Raw genomic sequence first — 23,392 nt, forward strand, 5'->3', positions numbered from 1 at the left:
CCCAGAGAGCCCAGTAGGTCCACAGAGCTGCCTATGGTTGGTGCCCTGGTTCCCAGGAGCATCACTGGGCTGGGTTTATCTGGTGGGGCACAGACCTTCGATTCTCACCCGAGGAGAACAGACTCACACTTTCCAGGGATCCTGGTGAGAACCACCACAACAAGATGAAGGGGAGCCCCACCCCCTCCCCTGCCCTGCTGGAGTGCCTTGTCCCCCAACCAAACCCCAGACTACTGGGGGACCTGTGGGCAGCAGACCCCGAGCTCTCTCTGGGCCAGCAGGCAGCCTGGCTAGGGGAGTTTGTCCGAAGCAGGCAGAAAGACCCAAGACCCCATTAAGTGAGTGAAGACAACTCTTTCCCCCCACAGTGGACGTCTACGTGCCCTGGCAGTACCCAGGCTCTCCTCCACCCCTCCGCCCTGGCCTGGGGTCCTTTTTCCTAGGGTTGGACCTCTGGGGGATGTGGGGTCCGCTCCTGGTTGGCAGGAGGAGGGGTGCAGAAGCTGAGAGGGCCCGGATACCCCTGGTCCCACTGATGACTGTGCTAGAGGAGACCAGGCAGCAAAGTCCTGGCTCAGGAGGAGCGGCAGGCCTGGGACACAGGTGTGCGGGGTTTTACATTAGAGGGGTTGGGGTGGGGGGGGTGATCACCAAGCCCGGGGTGGGGGGTGCCACAGAGGACAGAGCTGAGAGTAGAAGGGGGGACTGACGCTCTCGCCTTCCAGCAAGCATTTGCGGGGTGCCTCCTGACCAGTCAGGGCAATGACAAGGTCTAGAGTAAGACCCAGAGGAGGGACAGCCACAGGGGGCGCAAACCCAGGGGCCAGGGAGCCCACGCCAGCCAACAGTGAGTCCTTCTGCAGAAGGAAGGGCATCCACGTATCTGACCGCCGTGGTCACCGACAGTGCTCGAGGTCCCCGTCAGCAGACATTGGCTAAGCACTTGTCTTGAGCCCAGCGAGATGCTGAAGAAACACCAGTCCCCAGGGGTAAGCCCCCGTCTTCAGGGTGACATCCCTCTGGTGTGGACACCGTCTAAATTCCACGGGCGGCTGCAAACATTGAGAAGGTGAGGGTGGGAACACTGCTGTGGGAGACGGTGGTTGGGGTGTCTTGCTCTTGCCCGGGGCCCTCAACCCTCTCCAAGGGGCCAACATTGGAGCCAAGACTGTACTTCTTTCTGTTTAGGTTCTCCAGGAAGCAACCTGGAGGAGAGGCTTATTTCCTACTGCTCTCTGAGAGCTGAGGCCAGGGAGGGCCAAGCCCCGTGCTGAGAGCCTGGGACACAGGCAGGACAGAGACAGGACAGGCTCTCTGCCTGAGAAAGCCCACCAAGCAGGAGCAAGACAGAATCGGGTCTGCAACCTGGCAGTCTGGATCCAAATCTCTGTTCCCCATTTATTGCCCAAGTCCCTTGTTTGGCCTCAGTTTCCCCCTCTGTAAAACAGACTGCAGAGCAATGTTGGTGGAGGTGAACTGGGATCAAAGGGGTCCACAGAGGCGAGCAGCCAGCTCCCCACCTTGCACAGAGCTCGTCTCCACGTGCAATGGCCTCCCCGGTCCCCTGGGCTGTGGGGTGGGAGACGATCCCTTCTAGTGGTCATTCTGTGTCCTGAATGACTAACTACGCAGAGGTTTTGTGGACAAGGCTGAAAAGACTGGATCTGAAGCCTGTTTTAAATCGTTTGCAGATCGAAACCTTACCCAATCTGAACCCCATTCCTGGGGGGATTCTTGGGGCCCCAGCGCGATCTTCCAGTTTCCAAAGAGCGCAGTCCCCCACCCACCCAAGGCGCTTCTCCAGGGCTCTGGGCGCAAAGGACCGCAAGGAGGCCGGTACTGTGGTGTCTTGGGCCTTTATTCAGGAAGGTACAGAGCGACGCGGTCTGTTCGACAGGCACTGCGCAGGTGGGGGGTTTGTAACAGTTTTCTCCAAGGTGTCGCGGAGAAAGGGGTGCAGAGGGAAGGAGAACCCTCTGGGGAGTGGTCTCCTCTAGGAGAAAGGCACTGGGGGTGGGCAGGGAACCCCTGGCCCCTTCCCAAGCCGACGGCCTGGGTTCTCTACACGTGGGGGAGGTGTAGGGGACGGGGTGGACTGGATGCGAGCAAACTCAAAGCTAGATACAGCGAACAGAGTAAAGAGTCCATGGGCAGGGGAAGGGGGGGCAGTGCTGTGTCCGGGCTCTTTCCACCGAGTGGCAAAAGTTCAGGAAGAAGGCACAGCTTTAAAGGACACACAGAATCCAGCCTCCCAGTCTTAGTGTTTTGTGCAATTAAAAAACCGGAAAAAATAAATATAACTTAAAAACTTCTTACACGACACTAAAGGCAAGAGAAACCTTCCGCGAACACGTGAAGCATGCTGCTCTCCGAGAACCCCCCGCCCCCCGGCCCCGGGGCTCGGAGGCGAGGAGCCAGCAGGAAGGCCGCTCGTGCACCTGTGCGCATGTGCACACGGGCCTCGCTCGCCCCGCCCTCCCAGCTCCTGCGCGGCCAGATTCCGAGGTGTCCCTGTGGGGACCAGGGCCGGGCAGGGAAGGGTTCCGGGAAATTCTACTCAGGATCCATCTACTCCTTTAGGACAAGGAGGAGGCAGGGAAGGGGGCACGCCAGTTGGAGAGAAGAGGTGCGGGAGAGGAGAGCTATTTAGTACATACAGAACCCCAAACCCTAAGGAAGAGAATAACATCACAAAGATACCACTTTCGCTGATAGAACGTGCCCCAAAGCAACCTGTAGCTGACTTATCAGCAGTGCAGACCTCCTCTGATAAATACATCCCTTGTATTTCAGCACATCGTTCACAAACAATTGGTGCCTCTTTAAAGTGCTTGAAATTTTGTTCTCTTAAGTAGCTCTAGCTGGTCCCCCGCACTTCCTGTTCAGAGCATTCATTTGCTTTAGCAAACTTTCTACATAGATCGAGGGAGGGCGACTTCTGGCCAGCCCACAACGCTGGGATCTGGAATCTGGAGGTCTGAATGGTCGATGTCCCTCCCCCAGCGGACTGCCAAGGCACAGACCACCAGGCCCCTTCTGAGCTACAGGTAACTCCAGCTCCAGAGAGAGGCCCAGGGCTGGTTGTGGTGCTCCTGCCTTCAGAAGGTCACATGCTGTCACGAGACCTCTTGCGCTCAGCTGGGCGGGGGTGTGACCTTTAGCATACCCCACATTGGAGCTCACCACTGTTTTCAACAAAAGCCAGGAAGTTTAAAAGGGATTTCCTTTAAAAAAAAAAAAAATCTGTACTTAAACATCCTCCTGCAACCCGCCCTCCGCCCCCACCAACCGTCACTCACCCAGCACGAAAAGGGGAAATGCTGGTGTCCTAGAGGGAGGTCGGAGGTCCCTCCAGAGACCCTGGGGTGACAGGGGGCAGCCCAGGAAACTTCTGGACTGGTCCCTCTGGAGGAACTTCCCCAGCACCTGCCGCCTGTCAGAGCTCAATTCTGCCCCCACCCCGCCCCGCCCCGCCCCGCCCCGCTGTACCTCCATGGGCGAAGGAGGGCACCTGGGGAGCGCAGCTCTGCATGGCCAAAGAGCTGATAGTTTTGTTCTTACAAAGTCAGGCCAATTTTACATTCTTCTCCATAAGAGAGACGTAACTTGCTTGAAAGTTAAAACACAGTTTAGGGGTTCCCCAGTCATGTTCAAGCAACCTGGAGACTCCAGGGAGAGATGCCACCCCGTCTCCCATCCCCTATGTTGGGGGTTGCCTGCACCACATTTGGGAAATGTGGGTCTAACCCCTTCAGGCACTAAGAGTTACTTTAGGGGGGAGAGGAGGCCAGTAAGCCAGGAACCTGCTTCCTCCCTGCCCAGCACTGCCCCAGAGCCTGCCTGAACTTTCTGGGGGCCTGATCTCATGAAAGAAGGCCAGGGAGATGGTGGGGGTGTGTATGTGAAGGGATGTACAGGGAGTGTGCTCTGTAGGTTCTGTCTTCTCCCTCTGGGGCTGGTTGTGTCCCGGCCCCCCCCCCCCCCGACCCCTGACCTTACCACTGCAAGGCAGGGAGCTGGAGAAACAAGTGGCTCTGGGTGGTTAGGGGACATCCCTGGAAGCTCAGGTGTGTGGAGTGTCCTCTGAACTCAGAGGATGAGAATCATATGGAAGAATACAGCTCTTGCCTGCCCCCTCCTGCGAAGGCCTGGGTCGGAGAACATTTCCTGACTCCCAGGTCTGGCCCAAAGCTGGAGGATTTCAATACCAGATGGGTGGGGTGCCTATAGAAGGCCAACACCGTCTGTGCGCGCCCCTGGCCTGTTAATGGCCGACACGCAGTTCCCAGGGCTTGGTGCCCCAAGACCAGCAGCCCGAAGCCAGGCACCTGCCCAAGCCCAGATTCTTACAACACCCCCCCCATCCCGGCCCCCAGCAGGGGGAGGATGGCACAGACACAGGCTGAACTTGGCAGTGGCACTGACCGCACTGGCCACCAGGGGGCAGCAGGTCTCCGCAGGTGACCCATCCAGAGGCTGTGCCTGGCTCCTGGGTTAGTGACCCACCAGTAAGTGCCACAGCTACCTGAGTCTGCTTCCAGACCTCAGCCCACCAGAGCTGCCGCGGAGCCCGGGTCTGGGCATTCCTCTTTTGTTGGGAGATCCTATGCACAGACAGATGTAGAAACCCCAGCTCCCAAGCCCTTCATGAGGAAAGTGACCAGAAAATCTCTCATCTGCTCTTGGAACTCTCCATCTCGTCTCTACAAAGTGTCTTGTAGTGCAGTTCGGGAGGGTCGGCTCTGGGGCTCACACCCTGATAGACGCAAAGGGCAATGAAAGGAGAAAGGAAGCGGAGGAGTAGGAAGGGACGGGGTGGTGATGCGGGTGCCATGGGGCCTCAGGCGAGCGGATCGTCCTGGCACATTTCCGTCAGGATGTCGATGAGGTTGTTCAGGCCCGAGAGGTAGCCATCCTCCCGGTTCCCCTCTTGCCAAGGCACGTTGTGCTGCAGGGTCTGGCCCTCGGGCAGGGGCGTGGTTTTCCCGAAGTCGATCATCCACACCTTGGCCTGCTCCTTCTGGTCATGGATGAAGAGAAGTGAGCTGCCGATGACCTGGGGGGAAAGGGCAGCGAATGGGGAGCTGGGGAGGGCAGCGCTGGAGCCCCCAGAGCTCACCCCCTGCAGCCAGAGTGCTGAGGAGCCCAGAGCTCGAAGCCCCATCCCACCTGGCAGAGCCCACCCAGGGTGGCGGAGCAGGGGACAAAGGACGCCGCCGGTCACCAGGACAGCTACCATCTTCTGTGTGGGCGGCGTCAGGGAGGACCTCTGGGGTGGCAGACCCTTGCCCCCACTATTCAGACCAAGGCTAAAGCTTGGGGTCATACCCTGCAATTCCTACCTCCCGATAGACCTGCCCAGTGCACACACAGCCCCTCAGGAGGTTGGCAGGGAGGCCCAGACCACCCCCATTCCAGTAGCACGACCCAGGCAAAGCCTGAGCAGAGAGGCCCAGTAGGGCACTCTGGGGCTGGTCTCTGCTATGGCCCAGCTCTGACAACAGTGGGCACCAAGGAGCCCTACCCTGCCTCCAACCCCCCGACCCCCCACCCCCTGCTCTGGGCTCTGGCTCAGAGCAATTGCATGGAGTGAGGCACTTCCCCAAATACAAATCCATCCCCCACACCCTCCCCCAGGTCACTGTGTGGGGCCGAAGGAAGTAAGAGTCTGGGGAGAGGGTACGGGGTTCTTATAGCTCCCAGGACTCGGGCGGTGCGGTGCGGTCCCTCGGCCCCGTGGGTAGGTCCTGGGGTTCTGAGGCCCAGGCATGGCCTGTGCCCTCTGGAGCAGGCAAGCAGGCTGAGGGGACGGGAGGCTCCAGTGGGGCCGCACAAAGACCTTTTACCGAGCTGGGGATCCAGAGGCCCTGGGAGGGGCAGAGGGCTCGCACACCCTGGGCCTCAGTGTGGAGGAGCAGAGGAAAGGGCAACCTGGGGATGGCTAGGCCAAGAGCAGCTGCTCAGGGCAGAGCCCACCCTGTCTGCCCTCTGAGCACCCCAGTCCCTCCTCATGGGCAGTCCTACCCAGGCACCTGCCAGAGCCACCACGTGGGACAGGTGCACCCTGACCGAAGGACAAGTTAGGGATAAAATCGCAGGGCAAGCTGGGCTGTGTGTTCGGAAGCAGGACCAGCCTCGTCACCTGTACCAAGATGCTGTGAGGCCTGGCAGGGCCTGCCCACCCCTCCCCCCCGCCCCCCGGGGGAAGCTCCCACCTCCCGGGTCCTGGGACCACCCATTTCCTGTTCACCTGCTGCCCCCGCTGCCCTCTCTAAGCCAGGCTCAGGCTTAGGCTCAGGCTCAGGCTCCCTCCCTGCAAGACCCTGAGAGGAGCTGCTTTCTGGAAGGAGCTGCAAGGCTGTGGGGAGCGTGGGGTGCCTGCTTCGCCACGGCAGTAACCGTTTCCGGGGAGCGGCGTGCATAGGCGTATGCATGTGCATATGTGTGCGTGCACACTCCAGGGGCCGGAGGCCTGGGATCTATGACCCCACGGTCCTGCAGATCCCCCGTCTCGGGTGTCTGGGTTCCCAGGCTGCTGCCCCCGCAGACACACAGACGTGGAAGCAGGAACAGGTGGAAAGTTCCAGCCAGGCTCCCAGGGTGGTGCCCAAAGGTCTCTGGTGGTGATGGGGGGCTGCTTCGGCAGCTCTGGGGGCTCTGCCCTGAGACCTGGGGGCCTGTGGGATGGAAGTCTCGGGAGCCAGGTGGGGCAGGAAGCAGTGGGAGGATGGATGACCACAGCCCTGAGGCAGGACAGCCCTGCGTGGTCTGTCCAGGGAGCCTGGGGCAGACACGTGTGGACGGGGCCCCTGCCGGCAGCGAGTGGCCTGATCCCGGGCAGCCTGCCTCTCTGGCTGCGTGGTCTTAATATTTGCCCTTGGATTTCCAGAACAAGCGGGCCCATGAGTGTGGGAGGTGTGCTCACCACTCAGGTGGGCAGACCCAAAGGTTGCCGCCACAACCCAGAGAAGGAAAGCCCGGTATTTACCTCGTGGCATTTGAAGAAGGGAGAAACTTCTAGAGTGGCCCGAATGTCTTTCAGCCGGTCCCGGTAGGCGATCTGGGGACAGAAAATGGCCAGAGTTCTAAACACTTGGGGGTGGGGCGGCTTTTTGCCAAGTGTCAGAGTGGAAGGGACCTTCCGCCCTGAGCATTTATTCCAAGCCCCAGGCCCAGGCGAGGCGGGCAGCCGAACTCCTGGCACCACGCTTTGTCCATCCACACTCCTTTGTGAGCGGGAGGGGAGGGAGGGGAGGCCCTGCTGAGCCGTGCAGCTCCTATGAGCTCTCACACGTGGTGACATTCATTCAGGAAGGACAATAGTGTGGAGGCAGCCTCCAAACAGCCCAGCCACCATGGGGCCTTCCAGAACACAGACCTTGTGTCCGTGACCTTCCGAAGGGAAAGTGGGGAGCCTCTGCCAGGGGCCTCTCCATGCAGCCCTCGGATGGGGACAGAGCTGCGCCGGCCTCTGGGGTGCCTGCCGTCCCCAGGGACTGCGGGGAAGCCCGCTGTATGCAGGCTCCCACATCCCTCGACACCCTCCTGCAGAAGGTCACGGCCCAGGCTTGGCACCACCAAGAGTGAGGCATGTGCTCTGTGGCAGGCAAAGAGGGGGCTCGGGCCGTGGAGGAGCTCGGGGGTGCACCCCATGCCCGAAGCCTCCTTGCCAGGGCCTCAGGGAAGCCTATCCGGCCTGCAGAGGGAGGGAGACCCTCGAGTTCAGCCAGCTCGGAGTCTGCTCAGAGATAACGCTGTCTGGGTCCACCCCTGCTCAGAAGGAACCTGTCCCTGGGGGCTCCAGGGCCCATGTCCCCAAAGCACCTGGGTCTGTCCCAGGGCACCTTTCCCGTGGGGTGCAGATATTCAGTACACCCTACTTCTGCCTGGAGGGTCAAGGTCCTAACCCCAGAGGTCAGAGCCATGTGTCTAGCTTGTCTACTACTGCAGTGGCCTGCACGTGAGCTCCCACTCTGTGCTTTTCTAGCTGGGCCTTTGACCCTCTCAGTCCCTCACCTGTGAAGTGGGGACAAGAAAGTCTCCCCGCCCCAGGGGACTGCCCTGCGGATCTGGGGAGCCCACGATGGTTGGCAGGTACTGAGACTATAGTGGCAGCAATCCTCTCATGGGAGGCAACCGTCCTCAGAGCCGTTAGGGGATGGCAAGGGAGAGAGTGAGCCCACTGGGTGCCTCCGGTGACCTTCAAATGGGGCTGGCAACCGAGTCAACTTCCTCTGTACCTGCCCAGTGGGAGTTTGAGGCCGGCGTGTGGGCCTGGCGGCCCGGCTCGGCCCAAGGCTAGGCAAGCCTCGGGGGCCATGGGTGGTCCCCGTGCAGCCAGCCCCTCCCGGGAGTGGTGGGGGGCTGACTTACCAGGATGTTGCGGTTCCCCTTTGTGAACTCTCTGAAGGCCTCGGTGACCTGCTCCCTCGTTTTGGTCTTCTTGAAGTCCCGGTTCACGGAGCCGTCTTCTTTCTGAGAAGGACAAGGACGCCCCCCAGGGGTGTCAGCAGAGGGCCCGGGGGCTGGCAGGGCGCTCACCCACATGGCAGCCCAAGGATGCCAGGCAGCTCACAGGGCTATGGAGACCCCATGGTGCCCAGGTGCTGGGGAGGGAGGCGGGCACCCGTACTATCACAGGGTCAGGGGAGGCCTGGGGTGTGCAGGCCAGGGATGGAGGGGTGGGGCCGTGGGCAGCAGGGGCTGGATGAGAAGGACGGGTCTCCACTTCACCCGGGGCTTTGCCCTCAGAACCCGAGTGCCCACGGGTCCCTGCTGTCCAGACAGAAGACAGGGGCTCCCAACCCCAAGGTCAGCTAGGTTCCCTTTGTAATTTGAGATCCTTTATCGCAGGTCACCTGGAGGCCAAGATGCTGTCTCTGCTCCCTGGCCTACCCCGGACAGGAGGTGGCTCCCTCTTCTTATCCTGGCACTATGTGCGTTCTACGCTGTTCCAGGGGAGCGCATGGAGCTTAGCTCCCCCAGGGGGAGCTCTGCTCTTGGGGACGAAGGCTGAGGAAGGATGGCCCCACGTGGAGTCACCACACTCGGGGGTCTGTGCACCATCAGGCCAGTGAGTGCAACGTGGTCGCCTCGGAAAGGTTAAGCAGGGCACTGGGGCGAAGGGACAGCCAGCCAGGTGGACGGCCCATCTCTGGGGGAGGGGAGGGGTGAGGCAGGGAAAGTGCTGGTGGGGACACTGGCCAGACAGTGACCAGAGGTCAGAACATCCAGCTGGAGAGGGAGAGGTGAAGGATTGGGGGGTCGTTTCATACAGACAAGGAGAGAAAAATGAGCGCTATGGCGAGGGGGAGAGCATGAAATTTGTAGCCAATCCGAGGGCTGGTTGCAGAAAGGAAAGAAAATGCTTGTTTCAGAGGACAGGGAGAAGGGCGAGTGGCTCTCTCACCCCAGAGCAGTGCCCATGGGACCTTCTGCAGAGGTGCTGTCTGCCGTCAGGCAGCTGGCGGGCGGGGGGCTTCCAGTGAGCCAACCCCGACGCTGGGGCCCAGAGTGGGCCGAGGGTCGAATCCCAGCAGGGCCCCAGTGGGGACCACGGCCTGTGCACTTGCGACCCCATGGGGGCACATTGGAGCCCCTGTCCCCTCCTCAGCTGGGCGCCTGCGGGCCTCACCTTGATGCCCTCGATCCTAAAGCCGAGGGTGGCCGTGGAGCTGATGGTCTCCCTCCACTGCATGTACCGCGGCTTGGTCACAGCCCGCTGGGCCTTCTCCTCCTCGGTTGGGGCGTCAGGGTCCACCTCGATCATCTTCTGGTACATGTCCTTGCGGAGGCTGGGCTTCTTCCGGGCCTTGGTGAGCTCCTCCTCCAGGTAGGTCCTGCGTGGCGAGGGGGGTGTTGAGGACCGCTGGCCGGACCGCAGCTCCAGCCTCGCCCGTGGGCAGCTCTCAGCTTAGCCCAGGCGGGTTGCCCAGAGGGGCCCACGTGCACTCAGGCTGGGAGACCAGGGCTGCCTAGGGAAGGGGGTACCCCACGCCAGCATCACTGGGGAAGCCTGGAGGAACCCAAGGTCCCGCCCTTCTAGGAAGGGTTTAGACGTCCTTGGCTCTCTCACCCCCCTCCTGAGTACGAAGGCCAGGCCAGAAGGTGGCCTCTGAAAGGCCCACAGTGGGGGAAGGGGAAGCTCATGGCCGGTACAGGGAGCCTGGGGGCCCCATGGCCAGTGCTCTATCGCAGATGTACTGGCTCAGCCTGCCTTGCCCACCCGTGCCCCCTCACACTGGAGCCCCCAGCCCAATGGGCCCTGGAAAACGTGGCCAACACCCGCACACTGCCCTGCCATCCGCATGTGCGGGCTGGGCCTGCCGGCTCAGCTGGCAGGGGTCCCCGGAACCTGGCGAGGTAATGGCAGCGGGGGCAGGACTGGCTGAATCCCTCACCCCCCCTCGCCAGACTGAGGTGGACAGCTACCCCCAACTGCACACGTAGGTGTACGCAGACGCACCCCTGCTCCCCAATCATACCCCTCTCCCCCGCCCCCGGCTCCATGGCTGCCTGCTGCGAGCCTTCCCGAAACAGAAGTCACAGCACTGAGCTGCCGCGAGGGAGGTTTTCTGCGCGGGCCCCTTGTGGGTGGGGGCTGCCCACAAGGTGGGTGGCTGTGACCAAGGTCTGGCCCCCCTACCCCTGGGTGTCCCAGGCCCTGCTCAGCCACTGCCTGTCACATCTGCTCCGAGCGGGACCAGAACAGACGGCACATCCACTCGTGAGGTCTTTGAAGGACAAGGTTTCAGAAACCACTATATCAGATACAAGAAAAGATCAAGTCCCCGGGTGTGAACACGGGCCTGGTCATTAAATGGCCTTCCATTGTGCACACAGCCCATACATGCACTCACACTCACACATGTACACATGTGTGCACACTCACGCCCACACACCCATGCGTGCATACACACCCCACACACTCACACCCACTCACCCACCCACTCACGTCACTCACCTGCCCACCCACTCATGCACTCACTCCTCTCACGTGCACACCCCCCATGCACACCCTCATGCATGCACACTCACCCCCACCATGCACGCACCCCCCCATGCACGCACACTCACACACCCCCGTGCATGCACACCCTGCTGGGCCTGCAGGGCCGGGCCAGTGATGTGTGGAGTCCCACTGGCCTGTGTGTGGCTGTGTGTGCGTGCTGAGTGGCTGGAGCAGGCTGGCCATCCCCAGTGCTCCTGAGTGTCCTCTGGGGGCCTGTGGGGTGGGTGGGGGGCTCTACTTCTGCAAAGAGCTTTTATTAGTTTCTCAAACGGGAAGGGGCCTCAGCTCTCAGTCTCCTCTGACTGGGGCTTTCTCCAAAGCAGACCCCACAGTCCCCCCGGGGTAGAATTGCTCACCCTCTGGCAGAGGAAACGGTCAGCAGCTGGACAGTGGGGCCCATGCTCCCTGACACTAGCCCTGGGGAAGGCGACACCTCCATTTCACAGGGGGGAGCAGAGGCCAGCTGCAGGGGGGACCGGCAACCATATGGAGGCCAGGGCACCCTCGGAAAGGCAATGAGTCCGTGGGGAACCCACAGCTTCCACGCTAAGGCCACTAATGGCTTCAAAAACTGTGGACGATCCCAGTCTCCACCCACCAGCCCGATTTGGATGTCAGAAGGGCGCTTCTGACTCTGCCTGGCAGGCCACACAAAACACAGGACCACAGGGCTGCATTCGAGAAAACTTGCCAGAGCCACATGAGCCTATGTCCATGTGGAACCCCAGCCCCGTGAGGCCCCTGGTTTAGGACACTGCAGGTGCCCATGTCACCTGCTCCTTAGGCCCCCACCATGGCCAAGGCTGCCTTTGCTGATAGGCCAGCCGGCTTCTTCCTTGTGTTAAGTCTCCACCTGTCAGGCCAGGGACTCAGGCCTCTTCCCTCTGGCAAGAACGGGCCACACTTTGGGAGTGGGCACGGACTGCTGGTCTTAGGGGAAGTGGTGAGGTCAAGGATTCTGGATGGACAGAGCTGGGGAGGCAGCGCAGTCCCCGCAGAGACACGGGGTGCCATGGAGCCCCCTTGGGGCCTGGTCTGGACATGCTGCCCTGCCTGCCCCTGCTGGGTCCCCTTCCCCTGTGGCATCAGTGACCCCTGCTCACTGGGCCATGACCCTGCCTTTGAGTGGCAGGAATGCAGAGGGGTCCGTCCCTGGCATCGTGAAGCAGGAGGAGAAGCTGAGGCAGGACCCCTTCTGCGGAGGCCCCCCCCCCTCCACGCGCACTCCGCTCCCACACCACGGCCTCCGCCTCGGGGCCGCCAATGGGGGGACTCAGGGGACAGAAGGCGGCCTCAGGTGGAGGGGGCCCCTGTCCCCAGCAGCTTCCTGAGGAACAGACAGGTCCACAGGGCAGCCTTTCGGGACCCACTAGCCACAGGTTCTTCCCTCAGGCTATACTTTTTTTGGCCACGGTTGGAGTGAACTCATTGGAATATTTATGCGTCTTCCCTGGAGGGGACCCATCCTGGTGTACGCTGCGAGGGCCTTCCTGGGACAGAAATAAGACTCTGTGGGAGAGCAGTGGCCACGTGGTGCCTGAAGGGACAGTCTGTTTCCTCCTGTGGGCCAGAGCAGTGAGGGCCTTGGACAGAGGGAGGGAGGGTGGTCAGGACACGGAAGAGCAGAGTGGGGCCTGGACCTCCCCCACCTTGGTCCCTGCCTGGGGACAACACAGAAGGAATGCAGCCCGCAGGGTCTGACTCGGTTGACAGTCCCAGGAAGAGTGAGGAGGGAAGGGAAACGGGGCTTCTTCCCTGGCCCTGGTCTCTATCACACACACACAGACACACGGGTCTTTCGCATTCTCCCCTTGGAAGAAATAAATCTGCTTCCGCCACCCAAAGCAAACATAGGCCCCAGGGCCCAGACCTGCCAGGGCCCAGTCAGGCTCCTGGGAGGCAGGACAGGGCTTTCAGGACAGAAGGAGCTGCTTGGGGACTCCTGCGACAGAATGGTCCAAGTCTGAGAGGGACGAGGACACCATGCAGTCAAGACAGGGCCCAGGCAGCAGACGGCATGGTCTCGGGCCCTCTCTGCTCCTGGCTGCTCCTCCTGTCTCCTTCCCTCCCGAGTCCTCCCCTGGCTTGTCTCCCCGGGCAGACGCCAGGGCTCGGACCCGATTCCATGCACAGGCCCATGCGCCCCCTTACAGCTTCTGTGCCTTACGTGGGGCCCCTGGAGCACCCCATGTCTGCCAAGGGAGCAGCTTCTGGGCTCCACTTATACTCGAAGGGCAGGCGCACGTCTCTGCTGGCAAGCCAGCACGTTCCAATAACGGGCTCTCCCTACCCCCAGGTGTGGGCACAGGAGTCACAGGAAGGGCCTCTACCCCAGCCTCCCTATGCGGCCACCCCCTTGCTACTCCGAGCAGCACCCCGACCCCTGCTGCCCAGAGAGGCAGGCAGTTCTCTCTGCCTTCCCCAGGCTAGCTCAGCACAGAGCCCACCCATTCCCGGCCCCACAGCTTTTGGCTCTAGAAAGGGGAGGAGGCTGTGAGGGGCAAAGCCAGGGTCCCATCCCCTCTGCATGCCATAGGACAGGGCTGGGGCAGGGAGGGGGTTCCCGTGGTCCCCGCAGATCCCCAAGCCTGCCAGGTGCACACGCTGGGCTCACCGGACACCCATCTTGCAGTCCATCACGCAGGGCGAGTCGAAGGCGGCCAGAAGGTCGTCCATCTGGTTGTAGCGCTCTCCGTCCTTCACCACGTCCCCGTGGTAGGCGGGCACGAAGGGCTTCAGCACGTCGGCCATCAGCCGGTCCAGGCAGCGCTGCTCACACTCACAGTGCTTCTTCAGGATCCTGCCATTGGCTGCCGCCTTGAAGCTCCCTGTGGGGTGAGGGAGGAGGCCCTTGGTCCCTGACCCCCCACCCCCAGGCCCCAGCTCCCCAGGCAGGTCTCCTGGGGCTGCCCCCAGGGTCCCCGCTTGTGGAACAAGCCTTTCCGGGGGCGTGGACGCAGGTCCCGGCGGCCAGCCAGTTCCCTGGCTTCCCTGACCGCAGGCTCCTTGTCAGTAGAGGACACCGGCACGCGCAGCTGGAGGGCCCCATCGTACCTCTGGTGTTCCCGTGACCACCCCCAACCCATTGCTGGTCCTGCTTCTTGGGTGATGAAACCGCCTCTGGTCTCAGGACGGAAGTCCTGGGAGGGCCGGCTCCAGTCTTGGGACAGGGACACTGGCTGAGAAGCGGGGGTCCGAGGCACTGCCCACCTGCACAGTGCTCCTCAGTCACACTGTCAAGGAGTGTTTATTTAGGAAGGCGTCTGTCCAAGCACCTGGGGCTGGGCCCAGGTGTTGGGGACATAAAGGAAATGTCAGATCCCATGCTGGTCTGTGGTCATGAAGGTCAAGTCTGGGGCAGCCGCCCATACCACCCCAGAGGATGATGCTCACTAAAGGCCCCCTACCTGTGGACTGGCCGGCTCTTGGGCTCTGGGGTGACAAATCCCTCCTCCCTGGTGGCTGGCAGGTGCCCTGGCCAGCTACACCTAGGACCCTCCTTTGTTTGTGGGGTGACCTGTCTGCACCTTCCCCACCTACAAGATGGGGGACAGAGACTGTGTTTCTAAGAACGTTGTGACCCCCAAGACTAAGGTGATTTGCGCATACAGTAGGCGCTCAATGAAGCGCTCTGTATGGCCTCTTTGTCCCAGCTGATGCAGGAGTGGTCAAGCTTCAGGGCTGATGATGTCACAGGTTTTATTGATGAGTCCAGGCAGAGGACATGCGGACGGGGAGAGAAAGCCCGAAGATGGCAGGGACGGAGGAAGGGGGGACATGCATTGGGGGAAGGGGCGGCATGGACTCTGGAGAGGGCAGCTGTCCCCAAGGCAGGGCTCAGGCCACACCCAGTAAGTCTGGCTGAGAATGCAGACACTGGGGTCTCAGAGAAGCTGTTCCAGACGCTTCCGTCCCCGGTAGTGTGCAGGACCAGACCTGTTTTGCCCACAGGCTCTGGGTGTCTCCCAGGGGAGCTGGCGGTCCGTCAGGAAAGCTGTGGGGGGGAGGGGCGTGCCGTTACCTGCGTGTCCTGCCAGCTGGATCCAAGGGTACTTCTTCTTGAAAGACATGACAAAGGGAGACCAGTGAACCATGTTTTTTATTTTCCTCCATGATTTGCTCTAGAAACAAGCACACAGAAAAGTCTCCATTAGAAAGGGAACAAGTACTTTCTGATTAGGATGAATTCAAAGCAAGGTAACTCACTGCCGGTGGCCCCCAGAGGAGAAGTGGCACAGCCTCGGGGCAGGTGCCCTTGGCAGCTCCGAGGACCTCTCCTCTGTCACCCATGCGGTGTGTGCACCGTCAGAGGGAGCCTGGCAAGGCCTGCTGCCCAGCAAAAGGCCCAGATGCAAGGGCACCTTTACGGCAAGGGGTGACAGGTACATCGTGGGAACAGGAGGACACATGTCCCCTGTCCAGCGCCAACAACCCCTTCCACTTTTCCAGCAAGGGACAACTAAACCCACCCTGTACCCTACCCTCCCTGCTCCTCTGGGGCCTCAGGCTCCTCCTCTGCCTAGTGAGGGAGGGCAGCGGGTCCCCCAGCCTCCCTGCACGGCTGGACCCTCCAGGACTCCAGGAAATGGCCTCAGCGTCCCAGCAGGCAGAGGAGAGAGGGTTGTGTCCCCTCACACTGTACCTGTGGGTGCGGCAGCAGAGGCACTGTTTGCCTGCAACAGACCCGAAGGGAGACTTTGCGGAGGGTCCCTGGGGAGAGCACCCTGCACCCCATGGCCGGGGCGCACAGGGGCGAATGTGCCTGCAAGTCCCTGCTCTCCAACGTACTTCTTTTTGGGTGTCTCTCAGGTAAAACCTGTGTGTGCACGCGCGCGCACGCGCGTGTGTGTGTGTGTGTGCGTGCACGCCCATGGACAAGGAGCCAAGGGGCTCCTTGCACAAAAAGGAGAACTGACCCTGACTTAGTCCCTTATTTTACTCTGCAAGAAGCATGCAGGGCCATCACTATCCCGTCCACGGGTAGAACCGAGCCCTTGGAAGTCAGTGATGAAATGAAGCTGGCCCACAAAACCTCCATCTTACACGCCCGCCTCACAGAAGTCTTCTTCTCCCCCCCAATCCATGTTTCTCCAGAAGCACACAGCCCCGCATTCACTTTGGGACAGAATCTGAGACGGAAGACCACGGGAAGACCACAGGCCCCAATCACAGGCGTCCCTAAAGGGGGGTGGGGACCTGCGCTGAACAGTGCCACAGGTCCCTGAGAAAGCGAGTCCCCAGCCAGCAAGACCACAGCACGAAGCTACGGGGGGCTCCGGGGCTCCGCGCAGGGGAAGGAGAAGCTAGGAGCTCTGTGGCGGGTGGGGGGGCGAGGAGGAGGCCCCCCGCCTTGGCTGGGGGGACCCTGTAAATGCAATGTCCTGGTTCCCTGCCCCACAGCCGCCAGCTATCACCCTCAGGACGGGGGCCCCATCCCTGCAGAGGCTGCGGGCGGCCAAGGTGGATTCAAGGTTAAATCAGCTGCCCCGGGTTTTCTCTCTTTGCCGAGACTCAGCTGCTTCTGTCATCAGGCCTTCAAGTGAAAATCTGTTTAAGGAGAATTCCTCCCTACTAAACCTGCCAGAAACCCTCACCCCGCCACCAAGACCTAATCTATTCTTACGCCAGGCCATGTGACAAAAGGGCCGGGCCTCCACTGGCAAGGTTGATCTTCTAGATCCTTCTGATGGAGATCACCAAAGAAGGCTAAGGAAGGCAGAGGCGTGACTTATCTCAGCACCCAGAAGGCGGCACAGACAGTGCAGTGTGGGGGGGCAACAACGGAAAAACCTTCTTACAGCCCGGGCGGTGGCCTGATGGGCCGGTGGGGGAGATGCTGAGGTCAGCGCCAAGCCAGAGCACACAGCCAGCCACCATGCAGGGGACAGGGGTGTGACAGGTGCAGCGTGGGAGCAGGAGGACACGCATTCCCTGCCCAGGGCTGACCCACCCCATGCCACTTTCCCACCAAGGGACAACTAAACCCACCCTGCGCCGCCCCTCCCTGCCCCTCTGGGGCCTTAGAGTCCTCCTCTACCTACTGAGGGAGGGGCCGCTGGTCCCCCAGGCTCCTTGCACAGCTGGACCCTCAAGGGCTGGCGTCCCCCACAGGCAGTATGTCACCTCGCATTGTATCTGTAGGTGCAGTGGTGACAGACAACCCAGGCTAGCGAGGGGCATGCCAAGATGGGTGGGTGCTGGGAAGGAAGGCCTTCATGGAGGCTGTGACCGACAGAGGCAGGGCGGGGACAGACCTGGGGGAGAAGGCTCCTGCAGGCCTGCAGGCCCGTGGGATGGAACCTTGGGTCTGGAACAGCTGGGTCCAGCAGGGGCTGAGGGTGAGCGGCCGACACCAGCTCTGGAGGCTGGGCCGGGAAGCCTGGAGCAGGGCAGCGTGACGGTGCGGGGGAGGCAGGTGGACCCCTCCCCCCGACTTGTCAGATGGGATCAGCACATGCGTTCCCCTGATAGCAGGAGCAAAAGCCACTCCATGAGGATGGGGTATGTGTGGGAGAGTCTGAGCCAGAGATGAGGGGGGACTCGGGGGGCAGGGGGTCCTCAACAGTTCATGCTGAGCTCTTCTGCTCAGGCTCCTTCCCGGCATGAGGAAGCTGCCTCTCCCATGAAAAGGGCCAAGGCCACGAGAGTCCTTCCATGCCAAGTCTGCCCAGGGCGGTCAAGGGCGGTGGAACATTCTTGCCTGTGGGTTTGCATGCTGGGGGCACCCAGGCGGTGCCGAATGTGACTAGCACCACCCAGAGAAAGCACGGGCAGGTGGCAGTTGGGCTGGGAAAGGACCGTGCAGGCCACAGCCGTGGGAGCACCGGGAGAGGGAGGAAATCAGCCCACCCCTGCCCCCACCAGGGGGTGGGTTTCCTCAAAATGGGTCCCCTGGGTGGTCAGGGAGCCGCTCTGCTCAGGGTGAGTCTTCGGAGCCTCCTTTAGCAGAGGAGCCCAGAGCCTTTGGGAAACACGCTGTACCTGGCACTCAAACCCCAGATACGTCCCAGATCTGACCAGGGCTGGAGGGCTGCACTTGGGATGCTATTGGAAGCCCTTCACAGGAAAGGAAGAACTATGCAAGGCCCTCCCGGCCGAGCAGGTGCAGTGCCCTAGGGCAGGCTTTCGTCTGGACTTTGCGGTCAGCCGACCCAAGTGAGCTCTTTCAGGTAACGGTGCCGGTTTACCGAGGGGGGTGATACCCCGCCACACAGACCCCTCACGGACCACCCCCACTGGTCAAATAAGAATGATCTGGGTTTTGCTCTGTTTCCTCCATGAGTGCAGGGGACCTGCTGCAGGCTGTACCTCGCTCGGTGAGAGCTGGGGCCTCACTCTATGCTCCGGCTGCAATTTAGGAGGAAAAACGCCAAACCAGCAGGACGGGGGAGGGGAGAGGCCTGGAGATGTCCGATGTTTGGAAATCATTCCAGGGAGTTCCGTCCCCTCGCACCTGCCAGGTCAGGGAGAGGAAACGGGTCAGAGAATGTGGCGCAGTATGTAGGGGGAGGGAAACCTCTGAAAACAGACCTCTACCCCCTTGGTGCCTGAGCCTGGCCCAGCCCAGACAAGCCTTCGCACCACAGCCAGACCGTCCCAGCAGCTCAGACTTCGAGCGCCTTGCATCACCGGCCGGCGGGAACCGGGATGTCTGGCACACGCGAAGCTGCTCTCTAGAGGTGGGGGCCCACGCGGGCAGACGCCTTCATTCAGCCTCCAAGCGCACAGGTTGCCCTAGCCCCAGAAGGGCCCGGAGCAGCCCAGAGGCCCCCAAGCGCCCAGGGCGGACACGGTCCCCTAGCCAGCGGGGCCACAAGTCCCTGGCCCGAGCCCAGGGGAGGCAGCCTGGCCAGCATCTGATGCGAGCCTCCCCGTGAGGCTTGTGGCTCCTGGGGAAACACCATTCTCTGGCTGCTTCCCCAGAAGGCCCGCTTACGCTGCAGGGGAGCACTGCCTCTGAAAGATGGAAGGGCTGACCAGGATCACCTCGGAGTCTGGCCTTCGTCTTCCAAGGAGCAGACAAGGAGGGTGGAGTGAGGAGGAGGGAGCAGGGACCCAGAGCGGGACTGGGTGGGGGGAGAAGCCAGGTCACCCACAAAGGACCAAGGATATGACATATGGGATTCCTTGTCTAGAACTTCGTAAGACTGTCAACACGAGGATGGCAGAGCCCGAAGCAAGCGTGGGGCTTCTTCAAGGTGCTTTGTGGCCACCCAGCTCTCCCACTTGGGAAGCTGTCCCTGCCTCCTGTGGGGGCCAACTGCTCAGCCCGTTGGCGGGAGCAGGTGACCTGCTGGGTCCTGACCTGCTCGGCCTTGGCCTATGACAGTGCTGGGGGGAGGGGAGGGCTCCACTGTAAGTGCCTGAGACTCTCTTTGGGGGCTCAAAGCACTCATTCCCCTCCTGCCTGTTCTTTGGGTCTGACCTTGCTCTGTCCTCCTCCTCATGGGCTGGGCAGAGAGTGGACCTCATGGAGGTGTTCAAGCCCAGTGCCCAGCCTCCCTCACAGGAGCTGCCCAGGCCGGGGCCCTCTCGGGCCTGCTCCTCGCAGCCAGCAACTGGGGTAGGCTGGGGAGAAAGGGGGGTGACACTGGAGGCAGACACTCCTTTTTCCAAGGACTGCCTCACGGGTTGCATACGTTCAGGCGGCCGGCACCCCCCCATTCCCCCATCCCCCCGTGGAAGTATGAGCAGCAGTTCACTAAATGTACTCTCCCCGGCCAGGGAGATCCTGCAGGCAGGCAGGGCTCCACACACCTCTCCCCACCTACCCACAGAATCCTGCAAGAGTGTCGGTCTCTGCCCTCAGGACTTCTCCCCAAGAATGACTGCGGAGGACTCCGCTAAATCAGCACAGATCGGACCCACCTTGCCCAGGAAGCCTGCCCTCTGGGTGTTTCCAGAAGGCCCTCCCTGCGCACACATGCACACCAGCTCTTATCTGGACGAGTGTGAGTCTCCTGAGAGACAGACCCCTGGCCCCTGGCCCCACCAGGCTTTCCCTTGCAGGGGGGTCCCTGAGCAGACACCCTGGTCAGCCCGGCCTGCAGGCTGAGCCAAGCCCCACAGGATTCTGGAGGAGGGAGACCAAATCCGACAGGCCCCCCTGGGGCCATGGTCAGAGCCCCCCGATGCCAACTAAGGTTCCCAGGTAGCTGTGGACCTCCCAGCCGTGGCAGCGAGCAAGTGTTTGAACCTGGACCCTTTGCCCCCGTCAGTGTTCTCATCTGCAAAATGGGCTCAAGAACGTGACATGTGCCCTGCGTTCCCAAACAGGGTGGCAGGGAGGACCAAGGATGTGATAATACAGGTGTGCAGGTGCTCATGGGACAAGACAACCTCAGGTGTTCATTTTGCTTTTTCTTCTGTATCTTTTTTTTTTTTTTTTTTGTAATTGAACTAGTTTTCACTCCAAGGCAAGGCAGATGGGCAAGAACCCAGATGGGTACTTCCAGCAGGTCAAATCGTTGCCAGGGGGCAAGGAGAGAAGCTAACTGTGTGACTCACTGCTCGAGAAGCTTCCCCCTAGGTGCTCCCAGCTGCTGGGAGCTCCTGGCCTCAGGGGACAGCCGGAGCCGGTCAGAAAATCAGCAAAGCTGCCAAATCACCCCATTTCACATATGTAGAGGTCTGCCAGGTGCCCCGAAGTATAGCATTTGAGGGGTAAGCAGTGAGATTGCTGCGCACATTTCATTTTCTAACAAAAGGGGTTTTATAGACTTTTGTTAACTTTTCCCCACCGAATCGGTTCCCCCAATTTTCTGCTTTTTCCTCCAGCACTTCCCTTTTATAGAAATAGTCTGGCCCATTGGCTAACTTTTCTTTTTCGATAATTATACAGAGTCTCCATTTGTTTTTGTTCTAAGGGTAAGAGAGACGAAGAGAAATCTTGAAGATGTCAGAAAAGGGGCTCTTCTCTGGACCCTGGGATTCTCCAAGACAACACTTCCGGAGACTGGGGGTTGGGGCATGTGTGTGGGTGCACGCGCATTAGCGAGCGGTCCTAACCCAGCTGAGCACATCACTGATGTCTCCTCCCTCACCACACTGCCCAGTGTGTTCTGTTCTGCACTGGAGGACAGGTGTTCAGAGAGGTTAAGGAACTTGCCAAAGGTCACACAGCTTCCTGGTCCCCACCATTTAATTCAGAGGATTTTGTTTTGTTCCAGCCAACAGGCTAACCAGCACCCACCCTGCTCCCCATCCTCTCTGCCTGTTCTGGGCCTATCAGCCGCTCTCCCAATTAGCACAGCCTCAGATCAACAGCGAGGACTCTTGTCCCCAGAGCGACCTTGCCGACAGGCCCACTGGGCCTCATTCTGAGTGCATTCCCAGCACCGCCTCCCTGACCCACACTCATTCCCAGCACCGCCTCCCTGACCCACACTCATTCCCAGCACCGCCTCCCTGACCCACACTCATTCCCAGCACCGCCTCCCTGACCCACACTCATTCCCAGCACCGCCTCCCTGACCCACACTCATTCCCAGCACCGCCTCCCTGACCCACACTCATTCCCAGCACCGCCTCCCTGACCCACACTCATTCCCAGCACCGCCTCCCTGACCCACACTCATTCCCAGCACCGCCTCCCTGACCCACACTCATTCCCAGCACCGCCTCCCTGACCCACACTCATTCCCAGCACCGCCTCCCTGACCCACACTCATTCCCAGCACCGCCTCCCTGACCCACACTCATTCCCCAGCACCGCCTCCCTGACCCACACTCATTCCCAGCACCGCCTCCCTGACCCACACTCATTCCCAGCACCGCCTCCCTGACCCACACTCATTCCCAGCACCGCCTCCCTGACCCACACTCATTCCCAGCACCGCCTCCCTGACCCACACTCATTCCCAGCACCGCCTCCCTGACCCACACTCATTCCCAGCACCGCCTCCCTGACCCACACTCATTCCCAGCACCGCCTCCCTGACCCACACTCCCTGGCCCACCTCACAAAGTCCTGAGAGGGGAGGGCGAGAGACCAGCTCCCCCCCAAGGGAAGAGCCCTCTCTGCCTCAGTGCCTTTGTTTTGCTCTTGCAAAAGGCTGAGCGAAAGCCACCGACTGAGGTGTCCATGTTTGGAAGAATGCTTTCTTCCTTCCTCCTTCTTCTGGCCTCTCTGAAACAGCAGTTGGGGTTTCCCTGGTGGTCCTTCCCTTCTGTGCCGGGGAAAACCCGCACTGCTCCCAGGCCCAGGCCAGCCAACTTTGTTCGCTGGATTCGCCCTGGCAGAGCCTCCGAGCCGGCAGCCGGCATGCCCGGGCAGGTAGGGGCCCCTGACCCGACGGCTCGCTCTTGGAGCCCCGCTGAGAAACCTGGCTGGGGCCCCAAGCGGAAGCCGTCCCTGCCAGCGGTGAGCTGTGCGCCTGGGGGTGGAGGGGGGCTGGTGAGGGAAGATCTTCCAAAACCAAGACCCCGAGCCACCGGAAAAATTAAGCCCAAGGACTTGGCAGGGCAGGTAGCACCAGCTAAAAATAAGAGTCCGGGCTTTAAGACCAACCGCCATCCCCCACGTTAACAAACAAGAAAATTCCCCTAAAAACCAAACGCAAAGACTTCTGCAAAAAGACCTGAGGAATGTTTTCTTTTATTCCCGTCTCCTCCCGTGATGTTCTCCAGGCTGGGGGGGGCGGGTTCCAGAACACCTTCCCCGGAGGTCATGGCGGGGTATGGCTCTTCCTGCCTGCCCTTCGGAGAAGCCGGCAATGGAGGGTGGATTAAGTACCCGGAGTGTGGAATGGGCGGCTGGGCTGGGGCCGGACAGCAAGGACGGGCAGCCCTCTCTAGCCCCTGAGGCCTGCTACCTCGGCCATTGCAGGCGTGAGAGGTGGGAGCTGGCCCAGGTTCTCATGGTGAGGGCCGCTGAGCCCAGGCTCTGGGGTGGAGGGCCTGGTCGGGACCTCCAGCTGCTGCTTTAGAGTAGACACTTCTGATGTGAGCTTGGCCCTGCTGACCCTGTGTGCGGGGGGCTGCCCCAGCCACTCAGTGCCTTTCAGCACATTCTGGCCGAAGCCAGGAGAACCCTGAATGGCTGCCCAGCTCTGCACCCCTGGTGAGCTCCCTCCTTCCCGTGGCAACGAGAGGCCCACTTTCTGGGCCCAGACACAGGAGTCCTTCTCAGGGTGACTCTCCCAGATCTCAACCAGGGGGCTGCCCTGGCCCAGCCAGCGAATGCCCCCTGCTGCCACAGGAGGGAGCTGGCCCCCCATAAACACGCTGCCACTCCCAGAAGCCTTTCCGGCCTTATGTGTCCACACTCCTGCTCTCCGGCCCTCTCCCACCCTCTCCCATCCACTTGCTGGGGCCTGGATTTTTCCAGAAGCATCTCCACATGGGGTTTGGAGGAGCGCCCCCTCCCCTTCACTCAGGTCA

At 61.1% G+C, this 23,392-nt stretch overlaps 1 protein-coding gene across 2 annotated transcripts in view; it reads right to left on the reverse strand.

Moving 5' to 3' along the window:
• Window positions 1-1,840: 1,840 nt before the first annotated feature.
• Window positions 1,841-23,392, reverse strand: part of ITPKB (inositol-trisphosphate 3-kinase B) — an 88,152-nt gene continuing 66,600 nt past the window's right edge. For both annotated transcript variants that reach the window (XM_004761926.3, XM_013061141.2), the window contains exons 3-8: window positions 15,033-15,132; window positions 13,626-13,839; window positions 9,635-9,839; window positions 8,374-8,475; window positions 6,989-7,060; window positions 1,841-5,056 (exon numbers count right to left, since the gene is read on the reverse strand). In XM_004761926.3, the coding sequence (XP_004761983.1) occupies window positions 4,841-5,056; window positions 6,989-7,060; window positions 8,374-8,475; window positions 9,635-9,839; window positions 13,626-13,839; window positions 15,033-15,132 (909 nt within the window). In that variant the 3' untranslated portion in view covers window positions 1,841-4,840. The remainder of the gene's footprint in view (window positions 5,057-6,988; window positions 7,061-8,373; window positions 8,476-9,634; window positions 9,840-13,625; window positions 13,840-15,032; window positions 15,133-23,392) is intronic.

Source organism: Mustela putorius, unplaced genomic scaffold (assembly GCF_011764305.1).
Source record: "Mustela putorius furo isolate JIRA1106 unplaced genomic scaffold, ASM1176430v1.1 tig00003942_pilon_pilon_pilon, whole genome shotgun sequence".
NCBI classification, from domain to species: domain Eukaryota; kingdom Metazoa; phylum Chordata; class Mammalia; order Carnivora; family Mustelidae; genus Mustela; species Mustela putorius.